The sequence below is a fragment of the Heloderma suspectum genome, chromosome 1, assembly GCF_057233095.1.
Source record: "Heloderma suspectum isolate Gila_16-S chromosome 1, 16-S_ref, whole genome shotgun sequence".
Classification (NCBI taxonomy): domain Eukaryota; kingdom Metazoa; phylum Chordata; class Lepidosauria; order Squamata; family Helodermatidae; genus Heloderma; species Heloderma suspectum.
In genome coordinates this window covers 439,228,195-439,253,922 of record NC_139458.1, presented here as the reverse complement: position 1 = coordinate 439,253,922, position 25,728 = coordinate 439,228,195, and the positions used below count along the sequence as shown (strand labels likewise).

Below are 25,728 nucleotides of genomic sequence, written 5' to 3'. Positions count from 1 at the left end.
CTGTTCGCTTGGCTCTCGCGCCGCGGCCCGGCAGAGCCGCGCAGCCCTGAGCGGGAGGGGGAGCCGGCTGCGCGCGCCGCGGCGGAAGACGGGCCGTGGCCGCCCGCGGGAGGCGGCCGGCCGGGCTCCGGCGGTCGCCCGCGGCGGCCTGACCGCCGTCGCCTCCCGAGCCGCGGCCTCGGCTGGTGGCGGCGGCGCAGGAAGCCGGCAGGCAGCGGGCCAGGCCCGGCAGCCCGCCCGTGCGGCGCCCCGCCGGCCGCGCCCCTCACGCCGCCTCGGACGCCCGTCCCCGAGGGGCCGCGCGGCTGCCGCGCAGGGCCCCGCGGCCGGCGCGCGGAAGGGACAGCCCGCCCCCGCGGCGCGGCGCTCCTGCAGCCCAGCTGAAGGGCCGGTCGGGCTGCCGGCGCCCCGCCGCCTGCTCCGCGCAGCAGTCCCGCTTAGAGCATCCCTGGCGGGCGGCTCCCGGCCTCCGCCTGAAGGCCTCCAGGGGCGGAGAGCCCGCCCGCCCCGCGCCGCCGGCGCTCGGCCTGCCTTGTCCGACTGCGCTGGCCGTTAGGTCTTCCCTGGCGTCCCGCCGAAGTCGGCCTTCCGGCGACTAGAGCCCGCTCGTGTCCGGCTCTTGGGCGGCGGCGAAGAGGTTGCAGCGCCCTTCCGCGCGACGGCCCACCTCGTTTTCCCTGCTACTTCGTAGAAATTGGAAATGGTTCTCAGAATACCACCTCCCCTTCCAGCTCCACGAAACCCGTCACAGAAATGCTGGGCGGATAAAATAGATTAACCCCATTTTGTTCACATGCCTTGGGGGATGGCAGACACAACAGGTGGTCAAAGCAGTACTTCAGTTTGTCCCCGTGTTCAACGTGGCAAAAGACTCGACGCTTCAAGATCGTTTCCCAGCCGCAGGCGTGACAACGCCTTCCGATCTCCTTAGCGTGCCTACCCAGTTATAGCAGAGTGAAGACTGCAAAATAGACGCCATACATAATTAGGGCAGGGGAGCATCCCACCTTGTCTTTAGCATCTTCCATCTATTTTTAAAGTTTTTACTGCCTTCTCTGGAGTTTTGTCTAATGTTTTTTTAAATTTTTGTTCCCCAAAACTTAAATCTGAAGAAGTGTTCTGTGCCACTCAGGAACTCACTGCATTTTAGCCAGATGAATCAAATATATGTGCATCGCATCACTATTACAGCCATAGTCCAAGGAGCTTAGGGAAGCATTCAGGGAGACATCCCATTTAACCATCCCATTTGTTACAGGCACAGCACATGCTCTGTATACAAGGGCCCATGTTCAGTCCATGCGTCTCTCTGCCTCCATCTGAATAGCAAAGGCTCTTGTGGCACCCTGAAGGTTAGCAAATTTATGACAGTACAAGCTTTCCTGGTCTAGAGTCCACTTCATCAGAGGCTTGCAGGGATATTCTGACTTACGGGTCTATATACACATGGTTGGGGGTAGAATTGTAAACAGGAGGGTCAGACGGAAATCAAATGCAGAAAGCACCAGCAGTGATCAATGCCTTATTAACAGTAGGCTTTGATCAAACAAAACAGTAACTTTGTCTTTAAGGTGTCACAAGTCTTTGCTGCAACTTTGCACGGACAGCGGGTCGGCCACTGTGCAGAATGCTGGATGAGACGGACCCTTGGTCCAATCCAGCACGGCTCTTCTTACATTCTTATGGCTGACGTGGCTAGGCCTCTGGAATTTAGTTCTGAATAGTTCACTGTGTTTTGATTCTGCTGGACGTAAACTCAAGGCATGTGGTGCTTTGTCTGGATTTTTCCACCAACATGGGATAGCTGGTAAGCTTTGTCAAAAGGACTCAACGGCCTTTACTTTGCCTTAGAGATGTGAAGGCCCAGAAAAAAAACCCTGGAAAAATCTGGGGCAAAAACATCACCCCCACCCCCGAGGACTGTCCCCCATTGAACAGGTTTAGATTATGAAATATTTTATTTTAGAATTTAAGACAAGGTGTTTATATATTTACTCCCCTCCCCCCAAATGATTTCTAAAAACGATGTACTTTTATAAAAAGTCTAGAGATGTAAAATGTCTGGAAATAATGAAGCCATGGGGGAAAATGTTTTTAATCCTCTCTGTAAGATTCACAGCATAGCCATTTCTGATTAAAATTTTTGATCTAATGTATCTTTTACTGATAAGGCATTTTGAGATGCTCCAAGTCATCCTCCCCCTTCATGGATCACTGCCTTGTTGTGGCGAAGGGGCTTGCGTAACTCAGTGAAGCCATAAGCTATGCCGTGCAGGGTCACCCAAGACGGACAGGTCATGGCAGAGAGTTCTGACAAAATGCGGTCCACTGGAGAAGGAAATGGCAACCCACCCCAGTATTCTTGCCAAGAAAACCCCATGGAACGTATCACAAGGCTAAAAGAGATGACGCCGGAAGATGAGCCCCTCAGGTCGGAAGGTGTCCAGTATACTACTGGGGAAGAGCAGAGGGAATTTCCAAGTAGCGCCAGAAAGAGTGAAGCGGCTGGGCCAAAGCCGAAAGGACACTCAGCTGTGGATGTGTCTGGTGGTGAAAAGAAAATCCGATGCTGTAAAGAACAATATTGTTTAGGAACCTGGAATGTCAGATCAATGAATCAAGGCAAGCTGGAGGTGGTCAAACATGAGATGGCAAGATTGAACATCGACATATTGGGAATCAGCGAACTAAAATGGACAGGCATGGGCAAATTTAATTCAGGTGACCATCATATCTACTATTGTGGGCAAGAATCCCTTAGAAGAAATGGAGTAGCACTCATAGTCAACAAAAGGGTGGGAAAAGCAGTACTGGGGTACAATCTCAAAAACGACAAAATGATCTCAGTACGAATCCAAGGCAAACCATTCTACATCACAGTAATTCAAGTCTATGCCCCAACCACTGAGGCTGAAGAAGCTGAGGTTGATCAGTTCTATGAAGACCTACAACACCTTCTAGAACTAACACCAAAAAAAGATGTCCTCTTCATCATAGGGGATTGGAATGCCAAAGTAGGAAGTCAAGAAATCACCGGGATAACAGGCAAGCATGGCCTTGGTGTAAATGAAGCAGGACAAAGGCTAATCGAGTTTTGCGAAGAGAACAGGCTGATCATAGCAAACACTCTTTTCCAACAGCACAAGAGGCGACTCTACACGTGGACATCACCAGATGGTCAATGTCGAAATCAGATTGATTATGTACTTTGCAGCCAAAGATGGAGAAGCTCTATACAGTCAATAAAAGCAAGACCTGGAGCTGACTGTGGCTCAGATCATGAGCTGCTTCTTGCAAAATTTCGGCTTAAATATAAGAATGTAGGGAAAACCACTAAACCATTTAGGTATGACCTAAATCATATCCCTTATGAATATACAGTGGAGGTGAGGAATAGAGTCACAAAGAGTCAGACACGACTGAACAACAAAGTTATCCTCAGTTCCCCAACATGTGAATAGAGTTACCACATCATAATGTGGGAAAAAATCTTGACAATTTGGATTTTTTTCTACAGAGCTCTGTGTTTGTGGACTTGTCTTCCTCTGCTTCCCGTTCTTCCTGCTTCTTATGGCTTCTAGGATGATTCAGATGTTTCAGGGACTACTTGCTGAAGTTCTCTCTGGTCAGACAGATTCCTAAACTAGGAATCTAAACTATGTTACATATAACTTGGTTTGCTCATAAAATTAATCATGTTTGGTATATTAAAATTTAAAAGTATAGTTTATTCAGACAATAATTTCACATTTACTGAGTTCATTTTTTAAACATTTTCAAATATAATGATAATTTTATGAGCAAACCATGTTATATGTAATATAACTTTAGGAACATAAAGGCTGCTTTATGTTCCTAAAGCGGCCTTCCTCAACCTGGTGCCCTACAGATGTTTTAGACTACAATGCCCAGCATTCCTGACCACTAGCCATTCTGCTTGAGGCTGGTAGGAGCTGAAGGCCAAAATACCTGGAGGGCACCAGGTTGGGGAAGGCTGTCCTGAAGCAACAAATGGCACAATCTTACAGGTTATGCTCTGGGGACTTGTAAGCCCCCAAACTCAGAAGCTTCTGAGCTTCTGGCTTCACAAAAAGCTTAGGGATTACCTGAAAACAAAAAAGGACACATATAGGAAGTGGAAAGAAGGCCAAGGAACAAAGGAAGAGTACAAGCAGGTAGCACAGAATTGAAGGATGGTGTCAGGAAGGCTAAAGCTGAGAACGAGCTGAGGTTAGTGAGGGATGCTAAAAACAAAAAGGCTTCCTTCAGCTACGTGCACAGTAAAAGGCAGAGGAAAGAAATGGTTGTTCAGCTATTAAATAAGGATGGCAAAACGATAACAGATGACAAAGAAAAGGCAGAGGTGCTCAATTCCTACTTTGGCTCAGTCTTCTCCCAAAAGAGGGTCTATGAGCCCCCTGGCAAAGGCGAAGTACAGGCTGAAGGAGCAGGATTGCGGCTTGAGATGGATAGGCATATGGTCAAGGAATACCTAATTACTATGAATGAGTTCAAATCTCCAGGGCCAGATGAACTGCACCCTAGAGTAATGAACTGGCAGAAGAACTCTCAGAACCGCTGTCTATTCTCTTTGAGAAATCATGGAGGACGGGGGAAGTGCCAGATGACAGGAGGACGGCTAATGTTGTCCCTATCTTCAAAAAGGGTAAAAAGGAGGAACCTGGGAACTACAGACCAGTCAGTCTGACATCAATCCCTGGGAAAAATTCTGGAGCAGATGATAAAGCAATCCATCTGGAAGCACCTTGAAAACAATGCCGTGATTACTCAAAGCCAACATGGATTTTTCAAAAACAAGTCCTGCCAGACAAATCTGATCTCATTTTTTGATCAAGTCACCTCCCTTGTAGACCGTGGGAATGCTGTAGACATCATATACCTCAACTTCAGCAAAGCTTTCTACAAAGTGCCCCATGATCTCCTGATGAGCAAACTAGCTCAAAGTGGGCTAGATGAAACAGCGATCCGGTGGATCCACAGTTGGCTACAGAATCGGACTCCAAGAGTGCTTATCAGTGGGACCTTCTCCAACTGGGGAGAGGTAACGAGTGGGGTACCGCAGGGCTCAGTCCTGGGCCCACTGTTCTTCAACATTTTTATTAATGACTTGGAGGAGGAGGTGCACGGAATGCTGATCAGATTTGCAGATGACACAAAATTGGGCGGGATAGCTAATACCTTGGAAGACAGAAACAATTCAAAGTGATCTGGATAGACTGGAGCGCTGGGCAGAAAACAACAGAATGACATTGAATAGGGATAAATGCCAAGTTCTGCACCTAGGAAAAAGAAACCAAATGCACAGTTACAAGATGGGGGATACGTGGCTCAACAACACTACAAGCGAGAAGGATCTTGGAATTGTTGTCGATCACACGCTGAATATGAGCCAACAATGGGATGTGGCTGCAAAAAAGGCAAATGCTGTTTTGGGCTGCATTAATAGAAGCATAGCTTCCAAATCCCGGGAAGTACTAGTTCCCCTCTACTCAGCACTGGTTAGGCCTCATCTGGAGTACTGTGTCGAGTTCTGGGCACCACACTTTAAGAAGGATGCAGACAAAGTGGAGAGGGTTCAGAGGAGGGCAACAAAGATGATCAGGGGACTGGAAACAAAGCCCTACAAGGAGAGACTGAAAGAACTGGGCATGTTTAACCTTGAGGAGAGAAGACTGAGGGGAGATAGGATAGCGCTCTTCAGGTACTTGAAAGGCTGTCCCAGAGAGGAAGGCCAGCATCTCTTCTCGATCATCCCAGAGTGCAGGACACGGAAGAAAGGGCTCAAGTGACAGGAAGCCAGATTCTGGCTGAACATGAGGAAAAACTTCCTGACTGTTAGCGCAATACGATAATGGAACCAATTGCCTAAGGAGGTGGTGGGCTCTCCCACACTGGAGGCGTTCAAGACGATGGACTCGATGGCCTTGTAGGCCCCTTCCAACCCTACTAGTCTATGATTCTATGATCCTGTGGAGAGAGGGAGGTGCCTCACGCCCACCTCTCTGCATTGCAGCTAGACAGGCGATTCTGTCTGTCTAATGGAGGCTTCAGGCAGGGGGAGGGAAGAAGGGTGGTGTGCCATAGGAAGGATTGTAGGAATGCCACCTCCGTCTCCTTCTCTCCCTGGAATGCCCCCTTCTCCTCGTTCTCTCCACACCAGCTAGAGAGGGGGAGGGAAGCACAGTTTCCTGGCTCCGAGCCCTTATAAGTCTGGAACCAAGAAACTGAAAGGTCCTATGTTCCCCAGACACTGTCTAGGAGACATAGGATTGCTCCCAAAGTGGCTTTAGGTAAAGAGTGTTTAAAAGCAAGTATTGCTGATCGTTCAATTTTTTCCAACATTTTTTTCTCTGGAAAAAAAAAACAAGTGAAAAAACAGTTTTTTCCCCCCTGTGGCTTCAAAATTTCTGGAAATTTTGTATCTCTACTCTGCCTTTAACACCCCCTCCCCCCAGTTCTGCCCAAAGTAACTCAAAATCTGCGAGCTCAAATTATGTAGACACCACCCAGGCTTGCAAAGGAGGACGTCCAATCGGACTGTTTTTTATTGGTTACTAAATTTATTCTTGTTAATATTCCCCAAACGAGGGAGAACTCATCCACCCCTCCCCCATGTGCAGCAGCAGCCACAGGGGCAGAGGAGAAGCCCACTCAGCCTCTAAGGAGCTTCCAACAGAGAGGCAGAGGCTGGCCCTGGCTGTACAGTTTAGCTCAGCCGCTTCTGTGGATGCCCTGGGAAGGGGGGGGGGGCAGGAAACTCTCTGTCCTGCTGGGACCCACAGCCTGCCAGGGCCTCAGCCCTGCCTTCGGGCTTGCTCCCACAGCTGCCAGTTACACACAGCTACAAAGTCTCTTGTCGGCAGAAGACCGAGGGACCCCTTTCCCTAGCCAGCTCTCAGCCTACCCTCCCTCCCCCTCCCGATTAGACAAATGTGGATGATTGATCACACGCCACAGAGCGATGCAAGGACCAAACAATGAGCCGCCTTCCACGTGCTCAGCCTGCCCCTGTGCAGGCAGCTGCCCATGCAGGGATGAGGAAAGAGACCGAAACACACAGGCTCCATTGCCCCTGTTGGGGCAGTTTTCACAAGGGGAAAGGGACCAAAGCTTGCAGGTGGGCAGAGGCTTAATCCAGCACCCCCAGCCAGCACAGGCATTGGCCATGCTGGCTGGGGAGGATGGAGGTTGTGGTCCAACACGTCTGAAGAGCTGGATTAGGGAAAGCAGCAAGGCCATGGAACTACCACCATTGTGCCCAAGACTGAGAACTGCTCTGGACTCTAACCTCCAAATGGGGCACGCTCCATCCATGCACAACCCCTCCTCTTGGGAATACAGCAGGTAGGAGGTTGTCAGCAGAATGACAAAAAGGAGAGCGCTTCCTGCGTCATGGATGGGAATGTGCAGCTCGCCAGATGTTGCTGGACGGCAAGTCCCATCAGCCCTCATGACTGGCTTTTCTGGTGAGGGCTGATGGGAGTTGCAGTCCAACGACATCGAGAAGGCCCCACATTCCCTGCCCCTGCTTAAGAGCAAAGGGCCATCAGAGACCTCACGATGCCCCCCCTCCCCATGGCCATGCAGTCTCAGCAACGAAGGCAAATGGATGCCGTCTAGGAGCCACGGTGCCTCCGTGGGTGTTGCAGGCAGCTGCCAGCTCCACCCCCCCGGCACCCCTCCCCGCCAATTCTGGAGGCAGAGTCTGGGCGGATTCCCAGCGGCCGCGGGAGAAAGAGCCCTCAACCCCTTCGGGGCTGCCTAGCGACAGAGGGCCGCCCCTCCGTGGTTATTCCAGAAGCTGCACAGCTCCTCAGGTGCTTCCTTCTACAATGAGCAGGACGGCCACACAGTGGAGCAACATCCAAACATTCAAGGTGAAGCAGAGCCCCCCCCCCGCGTGCAACACCGGTCTCAGCCGGCACACCCTGGCAGCTGGGGCTGGTCTGTCCGAGAGGCCCAGTTCCAGGGCTGTGTGGGTGCCCTCGTCATCAACTGTCCCCATTGATGGAGGCGCCTTCCGCAGCAAGGAGACCCTCCGTGTCTGCACCAGCTGGCGATCTCCCCCAGGGCAGCCGGGCAAGAAGGGGCCGGTGCAGCCCATTGTAGAGGGCGGCGCCCACCAGGAGGATGAGGAACCCCAGGATCTGCAGGCCGTGGAAGGTCTCCCAGCCGACGGCAAGGCTGACGGCCCAGATGACCACGGTGCGCAGGCTGTCGAGCACCATCCGGGTGGTGGCGCTGATCTCTTTGGTGACACTGATGCCGGCGAAGTTGAAGAAGGCGATGCTGCTGATGTTGCCCAGCAGGGCCACCGCAATGAGCGGGAGGTGGCCGATCTGGCAGAAGGCATCCAGGGCGTCTTCGAGCACCTGCCGGGGGTTGCCGCTGAAGCTGCCCCCAGGGATGTAGTACATGGGCACCAGGATCACGGAGAGGATGACGAACCCAAAGAACCCTGTTCGGAGAGGAGCAGAGGGAGAGGAGCAGAGGCTCGGGAGGAACGTGGCCCACGCGAGGGCTGCCGACTGGCGGGTGGGCGGTTTTCTGCCAACCAGCCCGTCAATCGATCTAAGTGACATGCTTTCCAGCAGCTGTAGAGCCTTCAGGAAGGTCCTTTCAGCATGCCGGAAGGAGCGGGCAGTTTTCTGTAAGCAAGAAACCAAACCCGCCACTCTTGGAAGCCAAGGGGAGTAAGTTGCCTCCAAGGGCCATCAAGGTCTCATAGGGGGCCAGAGACCCCATAGATACACAGGAAGGAGCTGGCCCAATGGCTCTGCGCAGCCCATTCTTTCTGGTAGCACTGCCCAATTGGCAGCGCTGCTGTGGCCTTTTGAAGCAAAAATCTCTGCTTTTTGAACGACCCTCTACGTGGGTCGTTCAAAAAGCAGAGATAGGGGAGGAAGGAAGGACCGGCACACAGATGGGTCCCACCCAGTTTGGAAAGCCCACCTTTCTAAGAAGTTGGCCAACCACAGTGGTGACCTCTTCCTAGAGAGCAAGGGGGTGCAGTGCTTGGATCTGCAGCTGTACTGGGCATGGGGGCGGAGCTATTTTTCTCCCTCCCTTTCCCCCACACCTATTGAGCACAGCTAAAGATAGGGCATTCAGTAGAATAGCTTTCCCCAACCTGGTGCCCTCCAGATGTTATGGACTACAACTCCAGGATTCCTGACCATTGGCCATGCCGGCTGGGGCTGATGGGAGCTGAACTCCAAAACTTCTGAGGGGGCATAAGAACATGAGAACCCTGCTGGATCAGACTAGGGGTTCATCTAGTCCAGCATTCTGTTCACACAGTGGCTGACCTGCTGCCCACAGGAAACCCACAAGCAGGATTTGAGTGCAACAGCACCCTCCCGCCCATGTTCCCCAGCAACTGGTGTACATAGGCATACTGCCTCTGGTACTGGAGGTAGCATACAGCCATCAGTACTAGCAACCACTGGATAGCGTTCTCCTCCATGAACGCGTCTAATCCCCCTTTAAAGCCATCCAAAGTGGTGGACATCACTACATCCTGTGGAAGTGAATTCCATAGTTTAACTATGCACTGTGTGAAGAAGCCCTTCCTTTTATCTGTCCCGAATCTCCACCAATCAGCTTCACGGGATGAGCCCGTTGGATTCTAGTATTGTAAGGGGAGAAAAATGTCTTTCTTAGAGATGTCCTAGACCTAGATTGTTGGGTTCTGCCATGCATAATTTTGTACACCTCTGTCATATCTCCCATTACTCACCCTTTTTCTAAGCCAAACGGTCCCAGATATTGTATCTTTCCTTCATAAGGGAGACGCTCCAGCCTCTTGACCATTTTAGGGCACAAGGTTGGGGAAGGCAGGGGTGGGCAGAAGGCAGATCTCCAGTGGTTTTGGACTTCAGCTCCTGGAAGCTCCTGCCAGCATGGCCAAGGGTCCGGAAAGTGGGGACTTGGAAGTCCAAAACATCTGGAGATCTACTTTCGGCCCAGCCCTGCAATAGAGAATATGAGCCGATCTTTAAGGAGTCATTTTATTTCTCCACCCGCTTGCATACCTTCAGTGCCAACAGCCCGCAGAGGATGAACATCATGTTTGTAGACAAATTTCTCCTCCAACACCATCTGGATGGCAACGATCACCTGAGCCATGATTATGAGCAGGTCACCTGTGGGGAGGAGGGAGTCTGAGCAATCCAGAATGGATCCACCTGCTGTCCCCTCTCTGTTGCTCTCCGTTTAATGTTGGAAGGGAAAAACACGTAAAATAGCTTTTGGTTTTCTGGAGTTTGGAGGCGGGAGAGAGTGTTACACATTTTCCTCTTTCTTCCTCTCTCATACAGACACCCCTTTTATTATTGTTGCTTATTGTATTTTTCCCTTATTGTAAGTTACTTTGGTTATTAATACAAATTGAGGATATAAAATAATAAACTAAACACCAAATTAAAACATGTTCCATGTAGCTATCATGACTAATAATCCCTGGTAATCTATCCTCCATTAATTTGTCTAATAAAAGCCAGCTAAACCACCTGCCAGACCCCATGGCACTGAATCCGATAACTGTGTTCCGGGAAGAAGTACTTCTGGATTCTACTGGCAATACATTTCACTGGGTGACCCTGGGATTCAAACATCTGGAGCCTCCTCCAGGTTGACTGTGGCCCCTGAGATCCACTAGGAATGCTCCTCGATCATCCCAGAATACAGGACACAGAATAATGGGCTCAAGTTACAAGAAGCCAGATTCTGGCTGAACATCAGGAAAAACTTCTTGACTGTTAAGAGCAGTATGTCAGGGTGGACACTGAGCCCATAGAATCCCAGAGTAGTTCTGATTCTGAGGAAGAGCAGTCGCTCCTGGGAGAGGAGCGCGCTCCTCTTTCCCAGGGCCCACAGCTGACGGAGATTCCTCCCACCAGCATTCCTAGATTAGAAAGCAGTCCAGGGAGTGACCGAGCATGGGAAGTAGACCTGATGGACGTGCAACGCCGACGCAGAGAGCGGCGCCAAATGGAGGGCGCGGAAAGGAGGCGTAGTGCCCGGTTGGCACACAAACAACGGCTGCACCCAGAGGATCCAAGTGAAAAGGGGAGGGACTCTCCCTAGTCCTTAAGTTCAGGGGTCTGCCAGTAATTCCCTTTCAAACGGGGACCAACTGTTCCAACTTAGGGCATAGGTACTGTGCTGCTCAGATCTAGTTGCAAACGGTAGAGTTGTTAAGTTGTAAAAGAAGAATAAAGCTTTGAAAGGAATCCCTTTGTCTGTGTCTGGACTTGGCTACTGGATTAGACTGAGAGAGTCCTCCAAGGAGCCCTTGACAGCAATATGACAATGGAACCAACCACCTAGGGCTCTCCCACACTGGAGGCGTTCAAGACGAGGCTGGACAGCCACCTGTCAGGGATGCTCTGACTTGGATTCCTGCACTGAGCAGGGGGTTGGACTCGATGGCCTTGTAGGCCCCTTCCAACCCTACTATTCTATGATTCTGGAGGTGCCACCCACGTGCCCAATCTGGATGTGGGCAGCCCATGGCAGAGGCATGGCTCTTGGATCCCGGCCATCCTCCCCTTGGAAACCATTTGAAACGGCACGCACAACCTTTGAAGTCCAGACAGGCATGAGGTAGCCAGCGGCCGGCACCTGTATTTTGCGTCTACGTGTTTTAACGTTCCATTGCAATATAAGAGCAAACCATAATATGCACGGATATATTCTACTTGGTGTGCGCTGCCCTGACCATCTAGATTGGATGGTACAAAAATTCAGAACGCTAAATAAGTGGACGCTGCTTTCTGACCCAAGCTGCCTGGTGTTGTGGAAGCAAAACTGGGGGTGGTGAAGGGTACGTCCGCCACCGTCAGAACTGAAGCATCAAGAGGAGGAGGATGGGGAGGGGAGGGCAGCCAGGAACTTCCACTGGATGCTGGGAGCAGCCAGAAGGAGGGCAAGACTGTGGGCCCCTGGCGGAAGGGGTGGAGCACGGGCTCCAACAGAAGTGCACCCTGCATCAGGCCCACCCAGCACCTCTGCTTCTGGATATCGGCCTCCTTCCCACCTGTGATGACTTCGCTGAGGTGCCGCTTCTCGTCGTTGCTTCTCAGGTCAGCTAGCCCGACCACCACCAGCCCCATGATGGTGATCATGATGCCCAGCCACTGGCTCAGGACCAGCTTCCGCCCCAGGAAGGCCACCGAGAGCAGCCCGGTGAAGATGATCACGGCTCCTCGCAGCATCTGGAAGCTCGACGCGCTGGTCATGTTCAGAGCTAGGACAGAAAAGGGGGGAGGCAGGGAAAGGATGAGGACGGCTCACGGAGAAAATTTAGAATGAGGGGCGTAGGTTGGAGACGTTTGCTCTGCCAAGGTACGCCTGGGAAACAGCTCCCAAGTGCAAAAGGCGGAACGTGATCCCCAAAATGGAATCCTCACAACACATTTAAAATAAAGAGTGGATTTCTATACCTCATGGTGGCGGCAGTGGTGAGGAAACCTCCGAATTCAAGGATGGGAGGGCAGGGGGAAAAGAAAGGTGGTAATGGGAGCACACCGTGAGTGAGATCCCTCCCTTCTGCTATTAGAAAGCCAACCCCGGCCGCCTCTAGCATCTGGGTGGCTATAGCAAGTGCTGCCTACCACCACCCTAGCACTTCACTCGGCAGTCTTAAATATTGAACATCTGCATTGTTTGTGAATTACTTTTCTGTAGTAATTTCTGTAGTTTAAAAAAACTGAATGCCAATTACAAAGATAAAACAACCAGTAATATTAAACAAAACAACATTCAGTATCAGCAATAAAAAACAGCACCCACGAAAACCCTTCAACTACAGACCAGCCTCAGTCAGCCAATTAAAAGCAGATTCAGCAGCCACGTTTTAAGGCCCCACTTCCCGAGCGAGGAGCCCTTTACATCACATTACTGAGCCCAAGGTCATAATTGATAGTGAGAGCTGAATAAATACTGCAGATATTGAAATACATGTATGTCAAACAGTTTAGCTTTTTAAACAAAAGAGGCAGTGCTTAAGACTGTGTGTGTGTGTGTGTGTGTGTGTGCGCGCGTGCTTGTGCACACGTGCGTATGGGGAGTTCATATTCTCAGCAAAACATCCCACACCAGCCTAGACCCCAGACAGAAAAAGACAGCCCAAACACTTACCCACATACATGAGACTAGTCCCTGTCATGTCACACAGTGCCGGAGGCAGGAAAAGCAGCGGGTTGAAGGACCGAGGGGGGGCCATGGTGGGTTCTGGTCTCCGCCGATCGCAGCAGAGCAGCAGGTAGAACACAGCCAGGCAGGAGAACTCCCCGAGGAACATGCCCACCGCCTGGAATTCAGCCAAGGTGGTTTGTGAACTTCTGCATTGCCGCCAGCTGCCTATCACTAACATGGAACAAGGAAGCCATCCTCTTCCTCCCAGCTACCGACAGAACTGGCACAAACCACCAGACTGGATTAGACCAAGTATCCACCTTCCCTGTATCCAAATTCACATGCCTCCCAGACCACCAGAGCCCAGAATTCATGATAATTTCAGCCATGTTTTCCTTAAAAACTAAGCTGCCAGCTCTCATGATTGAGCAGATGCAAACGGAAACTTTCAGCAAGAGTCTGTAGGGCCTGGGGACTAGAACTTCTGTGCTCTTTAGGGGTGCCAGTCTCCAGTCATCTCCCATCTACTTCCCCCATCCCCGCCCCCTGTGCTCAGAATCAAAAATATTTTACTTCCTATATGTCAAGGCTGAATGTAGTGTTCAAAGTGGGGTTGCCTGCTTCATTACGTTTGGAAATGTTTTGCAAACTAAGCAAGCTATATGCAAAAAAAAGGGAAGTTGCAAAATTAATTTTGAACACCAGCACAGAGGTTTTTGGGATGCAGAGTCTGAAAAGCCGGTATCCTCAGCATCACAGGAAGATGTTTCACTGTCTAAATGAGGAAGGGCAGAAACTTGCTAATGATGGCTCAGGGGGGGGCTGACAGATGCCTGGATTTAGACAGTGTTACCTGCAGGAAGGGGTGCTGGAAACTGTGTGTGGCCGACCCATTGCAGCCTGGTGCACTCAGCTTGTCTGCCCACCTGAAACGAAAGGGGGCATCCATGAGAACAGACACGTCTCTGTGCTTCTGCAGTAGCACCCTCCCTCCCTGTCAGGACGGAATTTGGTATCTCACATGGAACCCAGCATCTTGAGAGGCTCGCCTCTTTTTCATTTTGCTTTGAAACCAAGTTTTTTAGCCGCAGCTGCAGGCTACACCACTTACCTGGCTCTGGAACAGCTAACGTCAGCAGGCCCGCCTCCCCTCATTCTCCACTTAAGGCCTGTCAATCTTAATTTTAAACCTCTTGACTTCCAGAAGCCAAGTTTTATGGAATTTTATTACAGTTACAAATATCGGCTGTCATTTAGCTGTTTTTGAGTTGTTTGTTGTTGTGATGACATTGTTTTAAAGGTTTTCTGTAAACTAACGTGGGTGTGTTTTTAACAAATATTTTAATTTTAAAAAATCCTTACAAACACCCCTTAAGGTAGGCCAGCACAATTATCCTGATTTTGTAGGGGCGGTGGTGGCTGAGACTTAGAACGGCTTTCATAAGGCTACCAACTGACTTCATGGCAGAAACAGGATTAAAACCAGGGACCTCCAGATGTGGAGCTCAGTCCCTTTAGTGCTGTAGTGCACCAGCTGTCGTTTGCTTAACTCATTTCGATAACAGAACTCGTTCGGCACTCAGTCCCTGAGAAGCAAGTGAAAAGGCCCTTTCCACCTCAAGCCAAGCCTTCCTACTAGGTGGAGATGGGATTCTGGCAATTGTGGAGGCTGGGAGTGGGCACTTCTCAGTTAGAGAGAATGAAGGGGGCAGCCTAGATCAGCCCAGCCCAAACCACCCCTTGAGAGATGTGTGTGAGAACAACTTTCAATAAGAACATAAGAACAGCCCTGCTGGATCAGACCAAGGTCCCTCTAGTTCAGCATTCTGTTCACACAGTGGCCAACCAGCTGTCAAGCGGGAACCCACAAGCAGGACATGAGCGCAACAGCACCCTCCCACCCATGTTCCCCAGCAACTGGTGTACATAGGTTCACCGACTCTGGTACTGGAGGTAGCACATGGCCATCAAGACTAGTAGCCACTGATAGCCTTTTCCTCCAGGAATTTGTCCAACCCCCTTTTAAAGCGATCCAAATTGTTTCACGACATCCTGTGGTAGCGAATCCCATAGTTTAACTATGCGCTGTGTGAAGAAGCCCTTCCTTTTATCTGTCCTGAATCTCCCACCAATCAGGTTCATAGGATGACCCCTTTGGGTTCTAGTATTTTGAGAGAGAAAAATGTCTCCCTATCCACATTTCCACACCATGCATAATTTTCACAAAATCATACAATAGTAGGGTTGGAAGGGACCTACAAGGCCATCAAGTCCAACCCCCTGCTCAATGCAGGAATCTAGGTCAGAGCATCCTTGACAGATGGCTGTCCAGCCTCGTCTTGAATGCCTCCGGTGTGGGAGAGCCCACCGCCTCCCTAGGTAATGGGTTCCACTGTTGTATTCTTCTAACAGTCAGGAATGTCTGATGTTCAGCTGGAATCTGGCTTCCTGGAACTTGAGCCCATTATTCCGTGTCCTGCACTCTGGGATGATCAAGGAGAGATCCTGGCCAGATCTCTGGGACAACCTTTCAAGTACTTGAAGAGCGCGATCATATCTCCCCTCAGTCTTCTCTTCTCAAGGCGAAACATGCCCAGTTCTTTCAGTCTCTCCTTGTAGGGCTTTGTTTCCAGTCCCCTGATCATCTTTGTTGCCCTCCTCTGAACCCTCTCCAGTTTGTCTGCATCCTTCTTAAAGTGTGGTGCCCAGAACTGTACTCCAGATGAGGCCTAACCAGTGCTGAGTAGAGGGGGACTAGTACTTCCCAGGATGTGGAAGCTATGCTTCTAATAATGCAGCCCAAAAGAGCATTTGCCTTTTTTGCAGCCACATCCCATTGTTGGCTCATATTCAGCCTGTAATCAACAACAATTCCAAGATCCTTGTCGCTTGTAGTGTTGTCGAGCCACGTATCCCCCATCTTGTAACTGTGCATTTGGTTTCTTTTTCCTAGGTGCAGAACTTGGCATTTATCCTTATTCAATGTCATTCTGTTGTTTTCTGCCCAGCGCTCCAGTCTATCAAGATCACTTTGAATTTGGTTTCTGTCTTCCAAAGTATTAGCTATCCCGCCCAATTTTGTGTCATCTGCAAATCTGATCAGCATTCCGTGCACCTCCTCCTCCAAGTCATTCATAAAATGTTGAACAGCACTGGGCCTGAGCCCTGCAGTACCCCGCTCATTACCTCTCCCCAGTTGGAGAAGGTCCCACTGATAAGCACTCTTGGAGTCCGATTCTGTAGCCAACTGTGGATCCACCGGATCGTTGTTTCATCTAGCCCACTTTGAGCTAGTTTGCTTATCAGGAGATCATGGGGCACTTTGTCGAAAGCTTTGCTGAAGTCGAGGTATATGATGTCTACAGCATTCCCACGGTCTACAAGGGAGGTGACTTGATCAAAAAATGAGGTCAGATTCGTCTGGCAGGATTTGTTCTTGACAAATCCATGTTGGCTTCAAGTAATCACTGCATTGTGCTTACGGATGGATTGCTTTCTAATCTGCTCCAGAATTTTCCCAGGGATTGATGTCAGACTGACTGGTCTGTAGTTCCCAGGTTCCTCGTTTTTGCCCTTTTTGAAGATAGGGACATTAGCCCTCCTCCAGTCATCTGGCACTTCACCCATCCTCCATGATTTCTCAAAGATAACAGACACTGGTTCTGAGAGTTATTCTGCCAGTTCCTTTATTACTCTAGGATGCAGTTCATCTGGCCCTGCAGATTTGAACTCATTCAAAGGAATTAGGTATTCCTTGACCATATGCCTATCCATCTCAAGCTGCAATCCTGCTCCTTCAGCCTGTACTTCGCCTTTGCCAGGGGGGTCATAGACCCTCTTTTGGGAAAAGACTGGGCCAAAGTAGGACTTGAGCACCTCTGCCTTTTCTCTGTCAACTGTTATCATTTTGCCATCCTTATTTATTAGATGAAACAACATTTCTTTCCTCTGCCTTTTACTGTGCATGTAGATGAAGCCTTTTTGTTGCTTTTAGCATCCCTCGCTAACCTCAGCTCGTTCTCAGCTGTAGCCTTCCTGACACCATCCCTGCAATTCTGTGCTACCTGCCTGTACTCTTCCTTTGTTGCCTGGCCTTCCTTCCACTTCCTATATGTGTCCTTTTTTGTTTTCAGGTCATCCCTAAGCTTTTTGTGAAGCCACATTGGCTTCTTCTGTTGTCTTCCACCTTTTCTTCTTGTTGGAATGATTTGTAATTGTGCCTTGAGAATTTCCTTTTTTAAAAGCTCCCACCCATCTTGGACTCCTTTTCTCGTTAGCATCGCTTGCCATGGGGCCTTACTGATCACTGTTCTGAGTGTATTAAAATCAGCTTTCCTAAAATCCTGGGTACGCGTTTGACTACACTCGGCTTTTGCTTCCCTTAGAACCAAGAACTCAAGTACAACATGGTCGCTTTCCCCCAGAGTTCCTGTAACTGCTACTTGATCCACTAAGTCATCCCTGTTGGTTAGGATCAAGTCAAGGAGAGCCGATCCTCTAATTCCTTCCTCTACTTTCTGTAGGAGGAAGCTATCTGCAACACAAGTCAGGAATTTCCTGGAGGGGCCATGTTTTGCAGAATTGGTCTCCCAACAAATATTGGGGAAATTACTACATCATGCTTCTTTGAAACATTGGCTATTTGCTTTTCAAAAGTTTCATCCTCATCTTCTGCTTGATTGGGTGGCCAGTAGTAGACTCTGACCACCAGGTTCCTTTTATTCTTTGCTCCATTTATTTTGATCCAGATGCTCTCAATGGGGCTACCAAGCTCATCCTCCTGTATTTCTGTGCAGAGATATCTATTTTTCAAATAAAGTGTAACCCCACCTCCCTTTATGTTCCTCCTGTTCTTTTCGAACAAGTTATATCCTTCAATTGCTGTATTCCAGTCATGAATCATCCCACCATGTCTCAGTTATACCTATCAAGTTATAATTTCCCTCTTATATTAAGAGTTCAAGTTCGTTCTGTTTGTTTCCCATACTCTGGGCATTAGTATATAGACGTCGAAGACCATGTGCTTCATAGTCTGGCTTTTTTCCTACATGTGTCCAAAGACTATTATTGGGTGCTATTAGAGCTGTTCTCTCCATTGCAGTGCATACGCCTACGTCCATTATTACCCCCAACTTTACATTTCCCTCCCACGTAGGATTCAGTTTAAAGCCCTCCTGATGAAGTTCTTCATGCTGTGGCCAAACACACTCTTCCCAGCCTTTGTGAGGTGCAACCCGTCCCTCACCAACAGCCCATCTTCCAGGAAGTATAGCCCGTGGTCCCAGAATCCAAATCTCTCTCGTCGGCACCACCTTCGTAGCCAGTCATTCACCCGGAGTATTTTTCGTTCCTTTTCTATCCCGCTTCTAAGTACTGGAAGGATGGATGAGAAAACTATCTGGGCCCCCAAGTTCTCGAGTTTCCCTCCCAAACCTTCAAAGTCTGACGTGATTTCTTCTTAGTTCCGCTTGGCGGTATCATTTGTTCCCACATGGATGAGAAGAAAGGGATACCTGTCAGTGCGCTTTATGAGTGCAGGCAACCTTTCAGTCACATCTCTAATCCATTCTCCTGGGAGACAACATACCTGGCAAATCCACGGGTCTTCGCAACATAAGACATTTTGTACACCTCTATCCTCTCTCCCCTCACCCTCCTTTTTTCCAGGGTAAACAATCCCAGCTGTTGTAACATTCCCTCATAGGGGAGATGCTCCATCCCCTTGATCATTTTAGTTGCCTTTTTCCACACCTTTTCCAGCTCTACAATATATTTTTTTAGGTGTGGTGACCAGAACTGTACACAGTATTCCAAGTATGGTCGCACAAAGATTTGTATAGGGGCAGTATGATATTGGCAGTTTTATTCTCAATTCCTTTTCTAATTATGCCTAACATGGAGTTTCCCTTTTTTACAGCGGCTGTACACTGGGTTGACATTTTTATTGAGCTGTCCACCACAACCCCAAGATCTCTTTCTTGGGCGGTCACTGAAAGTCAGATCCCATCACGTTATACTTGAAGTTGGGATTTTTTGCCGCAATGTGCATCACTTCACACTTGCTTACTTTGAACCGCATTTGCCATTTGGATGCCCATTCTGCCAGTTTGGAGAGATCCTTTTGGAGCTCTTCACAATTGCTTTTTGTTTTAACCACCGTAATAATTTGGTGTCAGCTGCAAACTTGGCCTCTTCGCTGCTCACTCCTAATTCCAGATCATTTATTAACAAATTGAAAAGCATTGGTCCCAATACAGATCTCTGTGGGACCCCACTGTTTATGTCCCTCCACTGGGAGAATTTACCATTTATTCCTGCTCTCTGCTCTTTAACCAGGTACTGATCCATAGGAGGACCTGTCCTCTTATTCCATGCCTGCTACATTTGCGCAGGAGTCTTTCATGAGGGACTTTGTCAAGAGCCTTTTGGAAGTCCCAGTAAACCATGTCTACCAGATCACCCTTGTCTACATGTTTATTGACACTCTCAAAGAACTCTAAAAGGTTAGTGAGACAGGATCTTGCACTGTTGTTATAGAAATAGCCTACCCCAACCCGGGGCCCTCCAGATGGGGCTGCAACTCCCAGCATCCCCAGCTATGCTGCCCTGGGGATGATGGGCGCTTTAGTGCAATGCAGCTGGAGGGCCCCGGGTTGGAGATGGCTGCTTATGTAATAGCAGCAGGATGTCTGGAGACAGGCCTAGGCGCCACTGCTTTGGCTTTGTGGATCCTGTTCGGAAAAAGCATGTTTTGAGCTGCACCTTCTCTGTCTGGACTTACCCACAGCCCAGCAGCAGAGATGGAAGGTGGCTCTCCACTGACAACAAGCCAAGCCCCTCCCTGGCGTGTGCAACTGGAGACCTTGATGTAACGGAGAGCAGAGCACAAGAGTAGCATCTCCCATGGATCGGATGTCGGGGACGCCATTCACCTTGCCAGAACTGACATTCTGAGAGACAAGATGCTACTCTGCATAGCGAGACAGACGGCTAAAGCCAGCACAGCTCGCCGATCCTGTGGTGGCTGGACATTTCTAGCAAATAGACCAGCACAGGGCAGAGAAGAGACAGGATACTAACTCATAATGGGTGATGCAATGGGTCTACCATCAGTCTCTTCCAGAGCGGCAACCCCACCTAGGCCCAAGAAGTGTATGTGTGGAATGGTGTGATTAGGATGTAGTAGGAATTGATATCTTCATTAGGAAACTGTGAAGGGCCAGTTTGGAAGTAAGGAAGGTCGGAAAAGGCCACGGGTGGGATACAACCAAGAAAGTGCAGATTAAGTCATCTACCTGTACTATCTGATAAACATTGGATGCTTTGGCAGTCTTTGAATGGAAAGGCAGGGAAGAAGCACTTGAACTAAAGAAATTACAATACTGCAGAATTACTGAAATGCAGGATTGGGTGGGACAAAAAGAGGACATTCTGTCCAACTGGTTTGAGCCAGATGACTCTATAAAATGGCCACACTGGCTGGAGACAATGATGGCAGCTGCAGTCTGGAAAGCATCGGGTTGGGGAAGGAAAAGGCACAACTCAGGAGCTTAGTTTTGAGGAGGGATCTCAAAGACAGAAGGGTAGTATGACCTAGACTTCTGGGAGGGGGTTCCAGGCATATGGGGAACCAAGCAAGAATGGCTGTGGGAGAAAGTGGAGAGAAGATTTTTGTTCCCCTTTTTCATAATATTGAAACTCAAGGGAACCCAGTGAAATCGATGGGCAGTAGATTCAGGACAGAGAAAAGACAGTAGCCTATCCTGGGAGCTGCTGTCTTTCCTCTGTATCAGTTATAAAATTCAGTGTGACAGGACGCAGGGCCGCTGGCTCAGACAGCGTCACAGAGGGACATTCCTGGGAGTGCAGAGGCCTGTCCAGGGCTATTAGCCTCCGTGGCTCTGCAGAACCCCATGTCCAAAAGAAGTCTGCGCTGGGTGCCGTTTGGTGGGGCCAGAAGTAGGAGAGGGCTGGTTTACCACCTCCAAGCACTGCTTTTGGCCCCCTGGAGGCCTCTGTCTAGACACAGGGTGCTGGACTAGACGGACCTTCGGTCTGACCCAGCAGGGCACTTCTGGTGGACGTGGAGTTGTTTAAAATGTTTGTAACAGAACAAGACAAACATTTTAAACTGCTCCACACCTACCATAGATACACAAAAATTCCCGGAACCCAGAAAACGAGATGACCAGGAGAAGTGTTCTAACCTGGTAGCTGGCTTTCCACATATACAAGTATTTTTTCATGGGGAAACATCGGAAGCTGCGTTCTCTGGAGTCATCCCATTGATCTAGCCCAGTATTGTCGACACTGACTGGTAGCAACAGCTCTCCAGGGTTTCAGGCAGGATTCTTTCCTAACCTTACCTGGAGATGCCACAGAGGTTTGAACCAGGAACCTTCTGCGTGCAACGCAGGGGCTCTGCCACTGAACTATGGCCACTCCCCATCTTGCAAGCCCCCACTTGGTGTCTGAAGTGGTACAGCCCAGAGACAGGCTGACCGCCCCAACTGCTGTTTGTGAGGACTCAACCCTAGTTAGCAAGATCTGCTTAGTGCCTGCTTCTGGGGCAGACCCTTACGTATTGGGACAGGGCTGACTGATCACTCATACTCACATGGTTTACTGCTACGCAAAGTCTGCAAACCAGTCCAAAGGCAGCCCCTAAGACAGCAGAATTTCAGACCACAGCACAACCTCCCCTGAAATGCCACTGACGGTGCAGTTTTTGGGATACTTGCTTAGTCAGCCGTGGATTTTGCAAGAAGCAGCCAAGAGGAAAACAACGCCTTCGCAGGGCTTTCATTGAAGGGAAGCCGTAAAAGCCTAGAATGCTACCAGTTCCAAAGGCCCTGAAGCCATAAACGTGCCACCACAATGCTCACAACTGCCAGAGGCAGCATATGGGTGGAGAGAATAAGACCAGAGATCGCAATGGAAGGCTTGAGCAGAACAGATGCTCCTGTCCTGAACATCGGCGCCTTTTTAAGGAGCCACCTCCATGCTCTTGAGCCTCTCTACAACACGAAGGTCTAGAAACTTATAGTAAACTCCATTCAGAAATGCAAACCCAGACAACAGAGTGCTGCTGAATTTGATTTGTTGAAAGGGGCAATACGTGCGTTTGGAGTCAACCCACACAGCTACCAAGCTAACTCTACAAGAAAAAGCCCAAAGCCAGTGCCAATTCTCATCACGTGTATATGAAAAAGGGATGGGGAACGTGTGGCCCTCCAGGTGTAGCTGGACTGCAACTCCTATCATCCCCACCACAGGCTATGCTGGCCAGGGATGATGGGAGTTGCAGTCCAACATCTGGAGGGCCAGATGTTCTCCACCCCTGATATAAAGAGACAATTGACCAGAAACAGGGAAGGTACAAAAGGGCACAAGAAGAGGGGTGTAGAGCAGTAGCCCCTTTGGCAAGACATTTGACTAAACAAACACACGCCCCTCCTCGGTCTCTCTGAGGAAGCATCTCAAAGGTGCATACTCAAGCCATCAAGAATGGTAAAAGTCGCCTCATTAAAATTGTGCACATTTAGATGCCAAGTTAAGACCCTCCTCTTTAAGCTTTTCATCACTGATCAGTTGCTCTGATTCTTGGCTTTACTGCTGGCTCCTCAATGTTTGTAAATATTTTTAAATATTTAATATTGTATTATTTTGTTACTTGTATTTTTTTTTAATTATTTACTGGTTATTTTGTTTGTGTTGTTTGGTTTTATGAAAGGCTGTCACAGAGAGGAAGGCCAGGATCTCCTCTTGATCATCCCAGAGTGAAGGACACAGAATAATGGGCTCAAGTGACAGGAAGCCAGATTCCGGCTGAACATCAGGAGAAATGTCCTGACTGTTGGAGCAATACAACAGTGGAACCCATTCCCTAGGGAGGTGGGGGGCTCTCCCACACTGGAGGCACTCAAGATGAGGCTGGACAGCCATCTGTCAGGGATGCTTTGACGTGGATTCCCACACTGAGCAGGGGTTGGATGGTCTTATAGGCCCCTTCCAACCATACTATTCTATGATTCTAAACCGCTCTGAGGGCTTTTGCCAGTTGGGCGGTATACAAATCTAACAAATAAATAAAATGGAATTATGAGGCATTGTATCTGAACCAAGAGAAAGAATGAGCATGAAGCACATTGGTGCTAAATGTGCTTCCCCTGGTTCTCCTGTATTTCTGGCAATGTTTGACCAAGGTCTGCAAAAACAAGAACTGTGACTCAAATGACTGAACGAATGCAACAGTTAAGGAACAACAGATAAGGATGGTCAACAGTTTTGCCGCCTTCTTGGCCCCTAGGACAAGGAGCCCCCCGTCCATATTTACTCAGAACTCAAGGCTCCAGACAGAGCGAGGAAAGAGAGAGAACAGTGGGTGATGAAGTCAAATGGCCTCCTCCTATGGCTAACCTATGGAGGTGACGGACTTGACCATGGGGGAGCTGGGGATGGCGACTGCCGACAGGAAGCTCTGGCGCGGGCTGGTCCATGAAGTCGCGAAGAGTCGGAAGCGACTGACCGAATAAACAACAAATGGCCAATATGTCCTGAAATTCCCAGGGACTCTTGACTGTAAGAAGCCCCCTCCCCCCGATAATAGAGTGGGAAGAGAAGGGGCAGAAACAGACATCATCATACGCGGACTCCCCCCCCCTTCCATCTGCACTCAGGGTGTACATCTACGCGCACACGCACACCCACCCCCTTCTCGCTCGAGCGACCGCCTCACGCATCTGACCCACAAAGCGCGCGCTGCGATGCTGGCAGCGGTGGTCCTGCGGCTATCTGGCCAGATGCGCGAAGTGGTCGCCTGAGCGAGCGTGCGCGCGCGGACCACAAGCGCCCCCGAGGGGCGGCCGTGGTCGCCCGTTGCGGCAGACACAACGAAGCGCCGCGCGGCACCTCAGGCCCGGGCGGATGTGGGGTCCCGGCGCCTCGCGGGACGGGCTGAGGAAGCGGACGCGGCCGTGTCCACGAGGGCTGGCCGGGGCCGCAGCGGGGAGGGCGCGAGGAGGCCTCTGCGCGCGCTCGGCCCGCCAAGGCTCGCAGGCGGGGCGGAGGCCGGGCCGGGCCGGCCCGAGGCCCGCGGGGCCCGCCGCCTCCCGCAGCGGGAGCGCAGGGCTGGCGCCGGCGGCGGCCTTATCCGCCCGAGCGGGCGGCGGGGCCCGGGAGCTGCCCCCTGGGCGCCCGGCTGCGGAGGCCGCTGTGCTCCCTCGTGATGGCCGGCGGCCCCCATCACCGCGGCACGCTGGTCAGCGGAGGGGCCGGGCCGGGCCGGGCCGGGCCGGGCGGGCGGGCGGGACCCCCCGGCCAGGAAGCCCCCGGCCCGGCCCCCCGCCCCCCGCCAGGCTGCGGCCGGGGGCTTCCCCACGGCGGCGCCCCCGAAGCCCCCGCCTTCCCGGGGCTGCGCCGCCCCCCGCTTACTTGGCGGACAGGGTGTTGATGGAGCCGGTGACCAGCATGAGCGCGGCCAGCCCCAGCTGGTGCCTGGTCCAGGCCATCCTCGCCCGCCGGCCGGCCGCGCCAGCCCGGGTCCGGGTCCGGGTCCGCTCGGCGGCGGCGCCGCGTCCGGGCGCCAGGCGGCGGCGCTCACGTGACCGCCCCGGTCAGCTGACGGCGGCTCCCCGCCCCCTGGGCGACGGCGGCCCGGCGCTGCTCTCCGCCCAGCCCACCTCGCAGGGTTGTCGCGAGGATGACGTGGCGAGGAGGGCCACGTGTGGCTCCCTGGAATCCTTGCCAGCGGGAAGAAGGCGGGATACAAATCTCAAAAAATGTAACATCAGAGCCAGGGCCTCTAGCCCCGACCGAGCTGGCCAGCCAGCCACGCCAAGGCCTGCTCAGAGGCAACCCATAGTGGCCCTGTGGTACAGAGGAGGAGCACAGCGGCTGGGAGACTAGCAGCAGGCTTGCTTTCTAGGTGCACGGAGATTTTTGTTTATGTTAACCTGTGGGGGTACTGAGATCCTGCCCATCTCTGTCCGAAGCGTTCCATCAGTTGCCTTCCTCCAGAGAAGGGTCTCCTCTGGCTCTGCTTGTTTTGGTGTATTGAGTGATGCTGATTCATCGCTGCCTGTTTGCTGGACCTGCCAGTGTGCCTACCAAATATGAGGCGGAGAGAGTGTCGCTCTGGAACAGTGTCGGCCAACAGTTTAATGATGCTGAGACCTCCCCCCCCCTTTCTGGGGGACGTCAGCATGCACATTGGCTGCTTGCCCTGGCAGGAGCAGCTCAGTACTTCATGGCCTCCATGGGTCTGCCTCAATTGGTTTCTGCAGCCACTCATTCAGTAGGGCACAACCTTGATCTGGTCTTCTGTGCTGGGGTGTGTGCATGTGGGGATAATGGTGACCTGGGTGTGGTGGAACTTTCTATAGTCCCTTTGTCATGGCCTGTTGCTGTGATGGCAGCAAAGGAGCCTTTCCTCCTCTGGATCTCTGACTCACACAAAGGTTACAAGGAAATTAACAGCTTACAGTCACTGGGGCTATTTGTACACCCTGCATTATAGTAAGGCCACCCTTACACTTGGCGCATTTTGCAAAGAACGTTGGCCTAGTA

The 25,728-nt window shown here is 50.8% G+C and overlaps 1 protein-coding gene and 1 pseudogene across 3 annotated transcripts; one reads left to right on the top strand and one right to left on the bottom strand.

Annotated features, from left to right (window-relative positions):
- Nucleotides 1-1,215: 1,215 nt before the first annotated feature.
- On the top strand, nucleotides 1,216-5,171 carry LOC146360391 (protein CFDP2 pseudogene; annotated as a pseudogene). The gene is made up of 2 exons (XR_014787390.1): nucleotides 1,216-3,878; nucleotides 4,193-5,171. The product of XR_014787390.1 is annotated as a protein CFDP2 pseudogene (transcript).
- A 1,349-nt stretch (nucleotides 5,172-6,520) lies between these two features.
- On the bottom strand, nucleotides 6,521-24,744 carry SLC35F6 (solute carrier family 35 member F6). 2 transcript variants are annotated; one of them, XM_084832450.1, is made up of 7 exons: nucleotides 24,595-24,744; nucleotides 23,581-23,684; nucleotides 14,015-14,087; nucleotides 13,165-13,336; nucleotides 12,062-12,271; nucleotides 10,056-10,166; nucleotides 6,521-8,479 (listed from the first exon to the last, which is right to left on the bottom strand). In XM_084832450.1, exons 2-7 carry the CDS (start codon nucleotides 23,658-23,660, stop codon nucleotides 8,013-8,015), a joined length of 1,113 nt encoding a protein of 370 aa, XP_084688576.1. In that variant the 5' UTR covers nucleotides 23,661-23,684; nucleotides 24,595-24,744; the 3' UTR covers nucleotides 6,521-8,012. The 2 variants fall into 2 exon arrangements, with proteins under 2 accessions (XP_084688576.1, XP_084688647.1); XM_084832521.1 differs by lacking the exon at nucleotides 23,581-23,684.
- Between the last annotated feature and the right edge of the window lie 984 nt (nucleotides 24,745-25,728).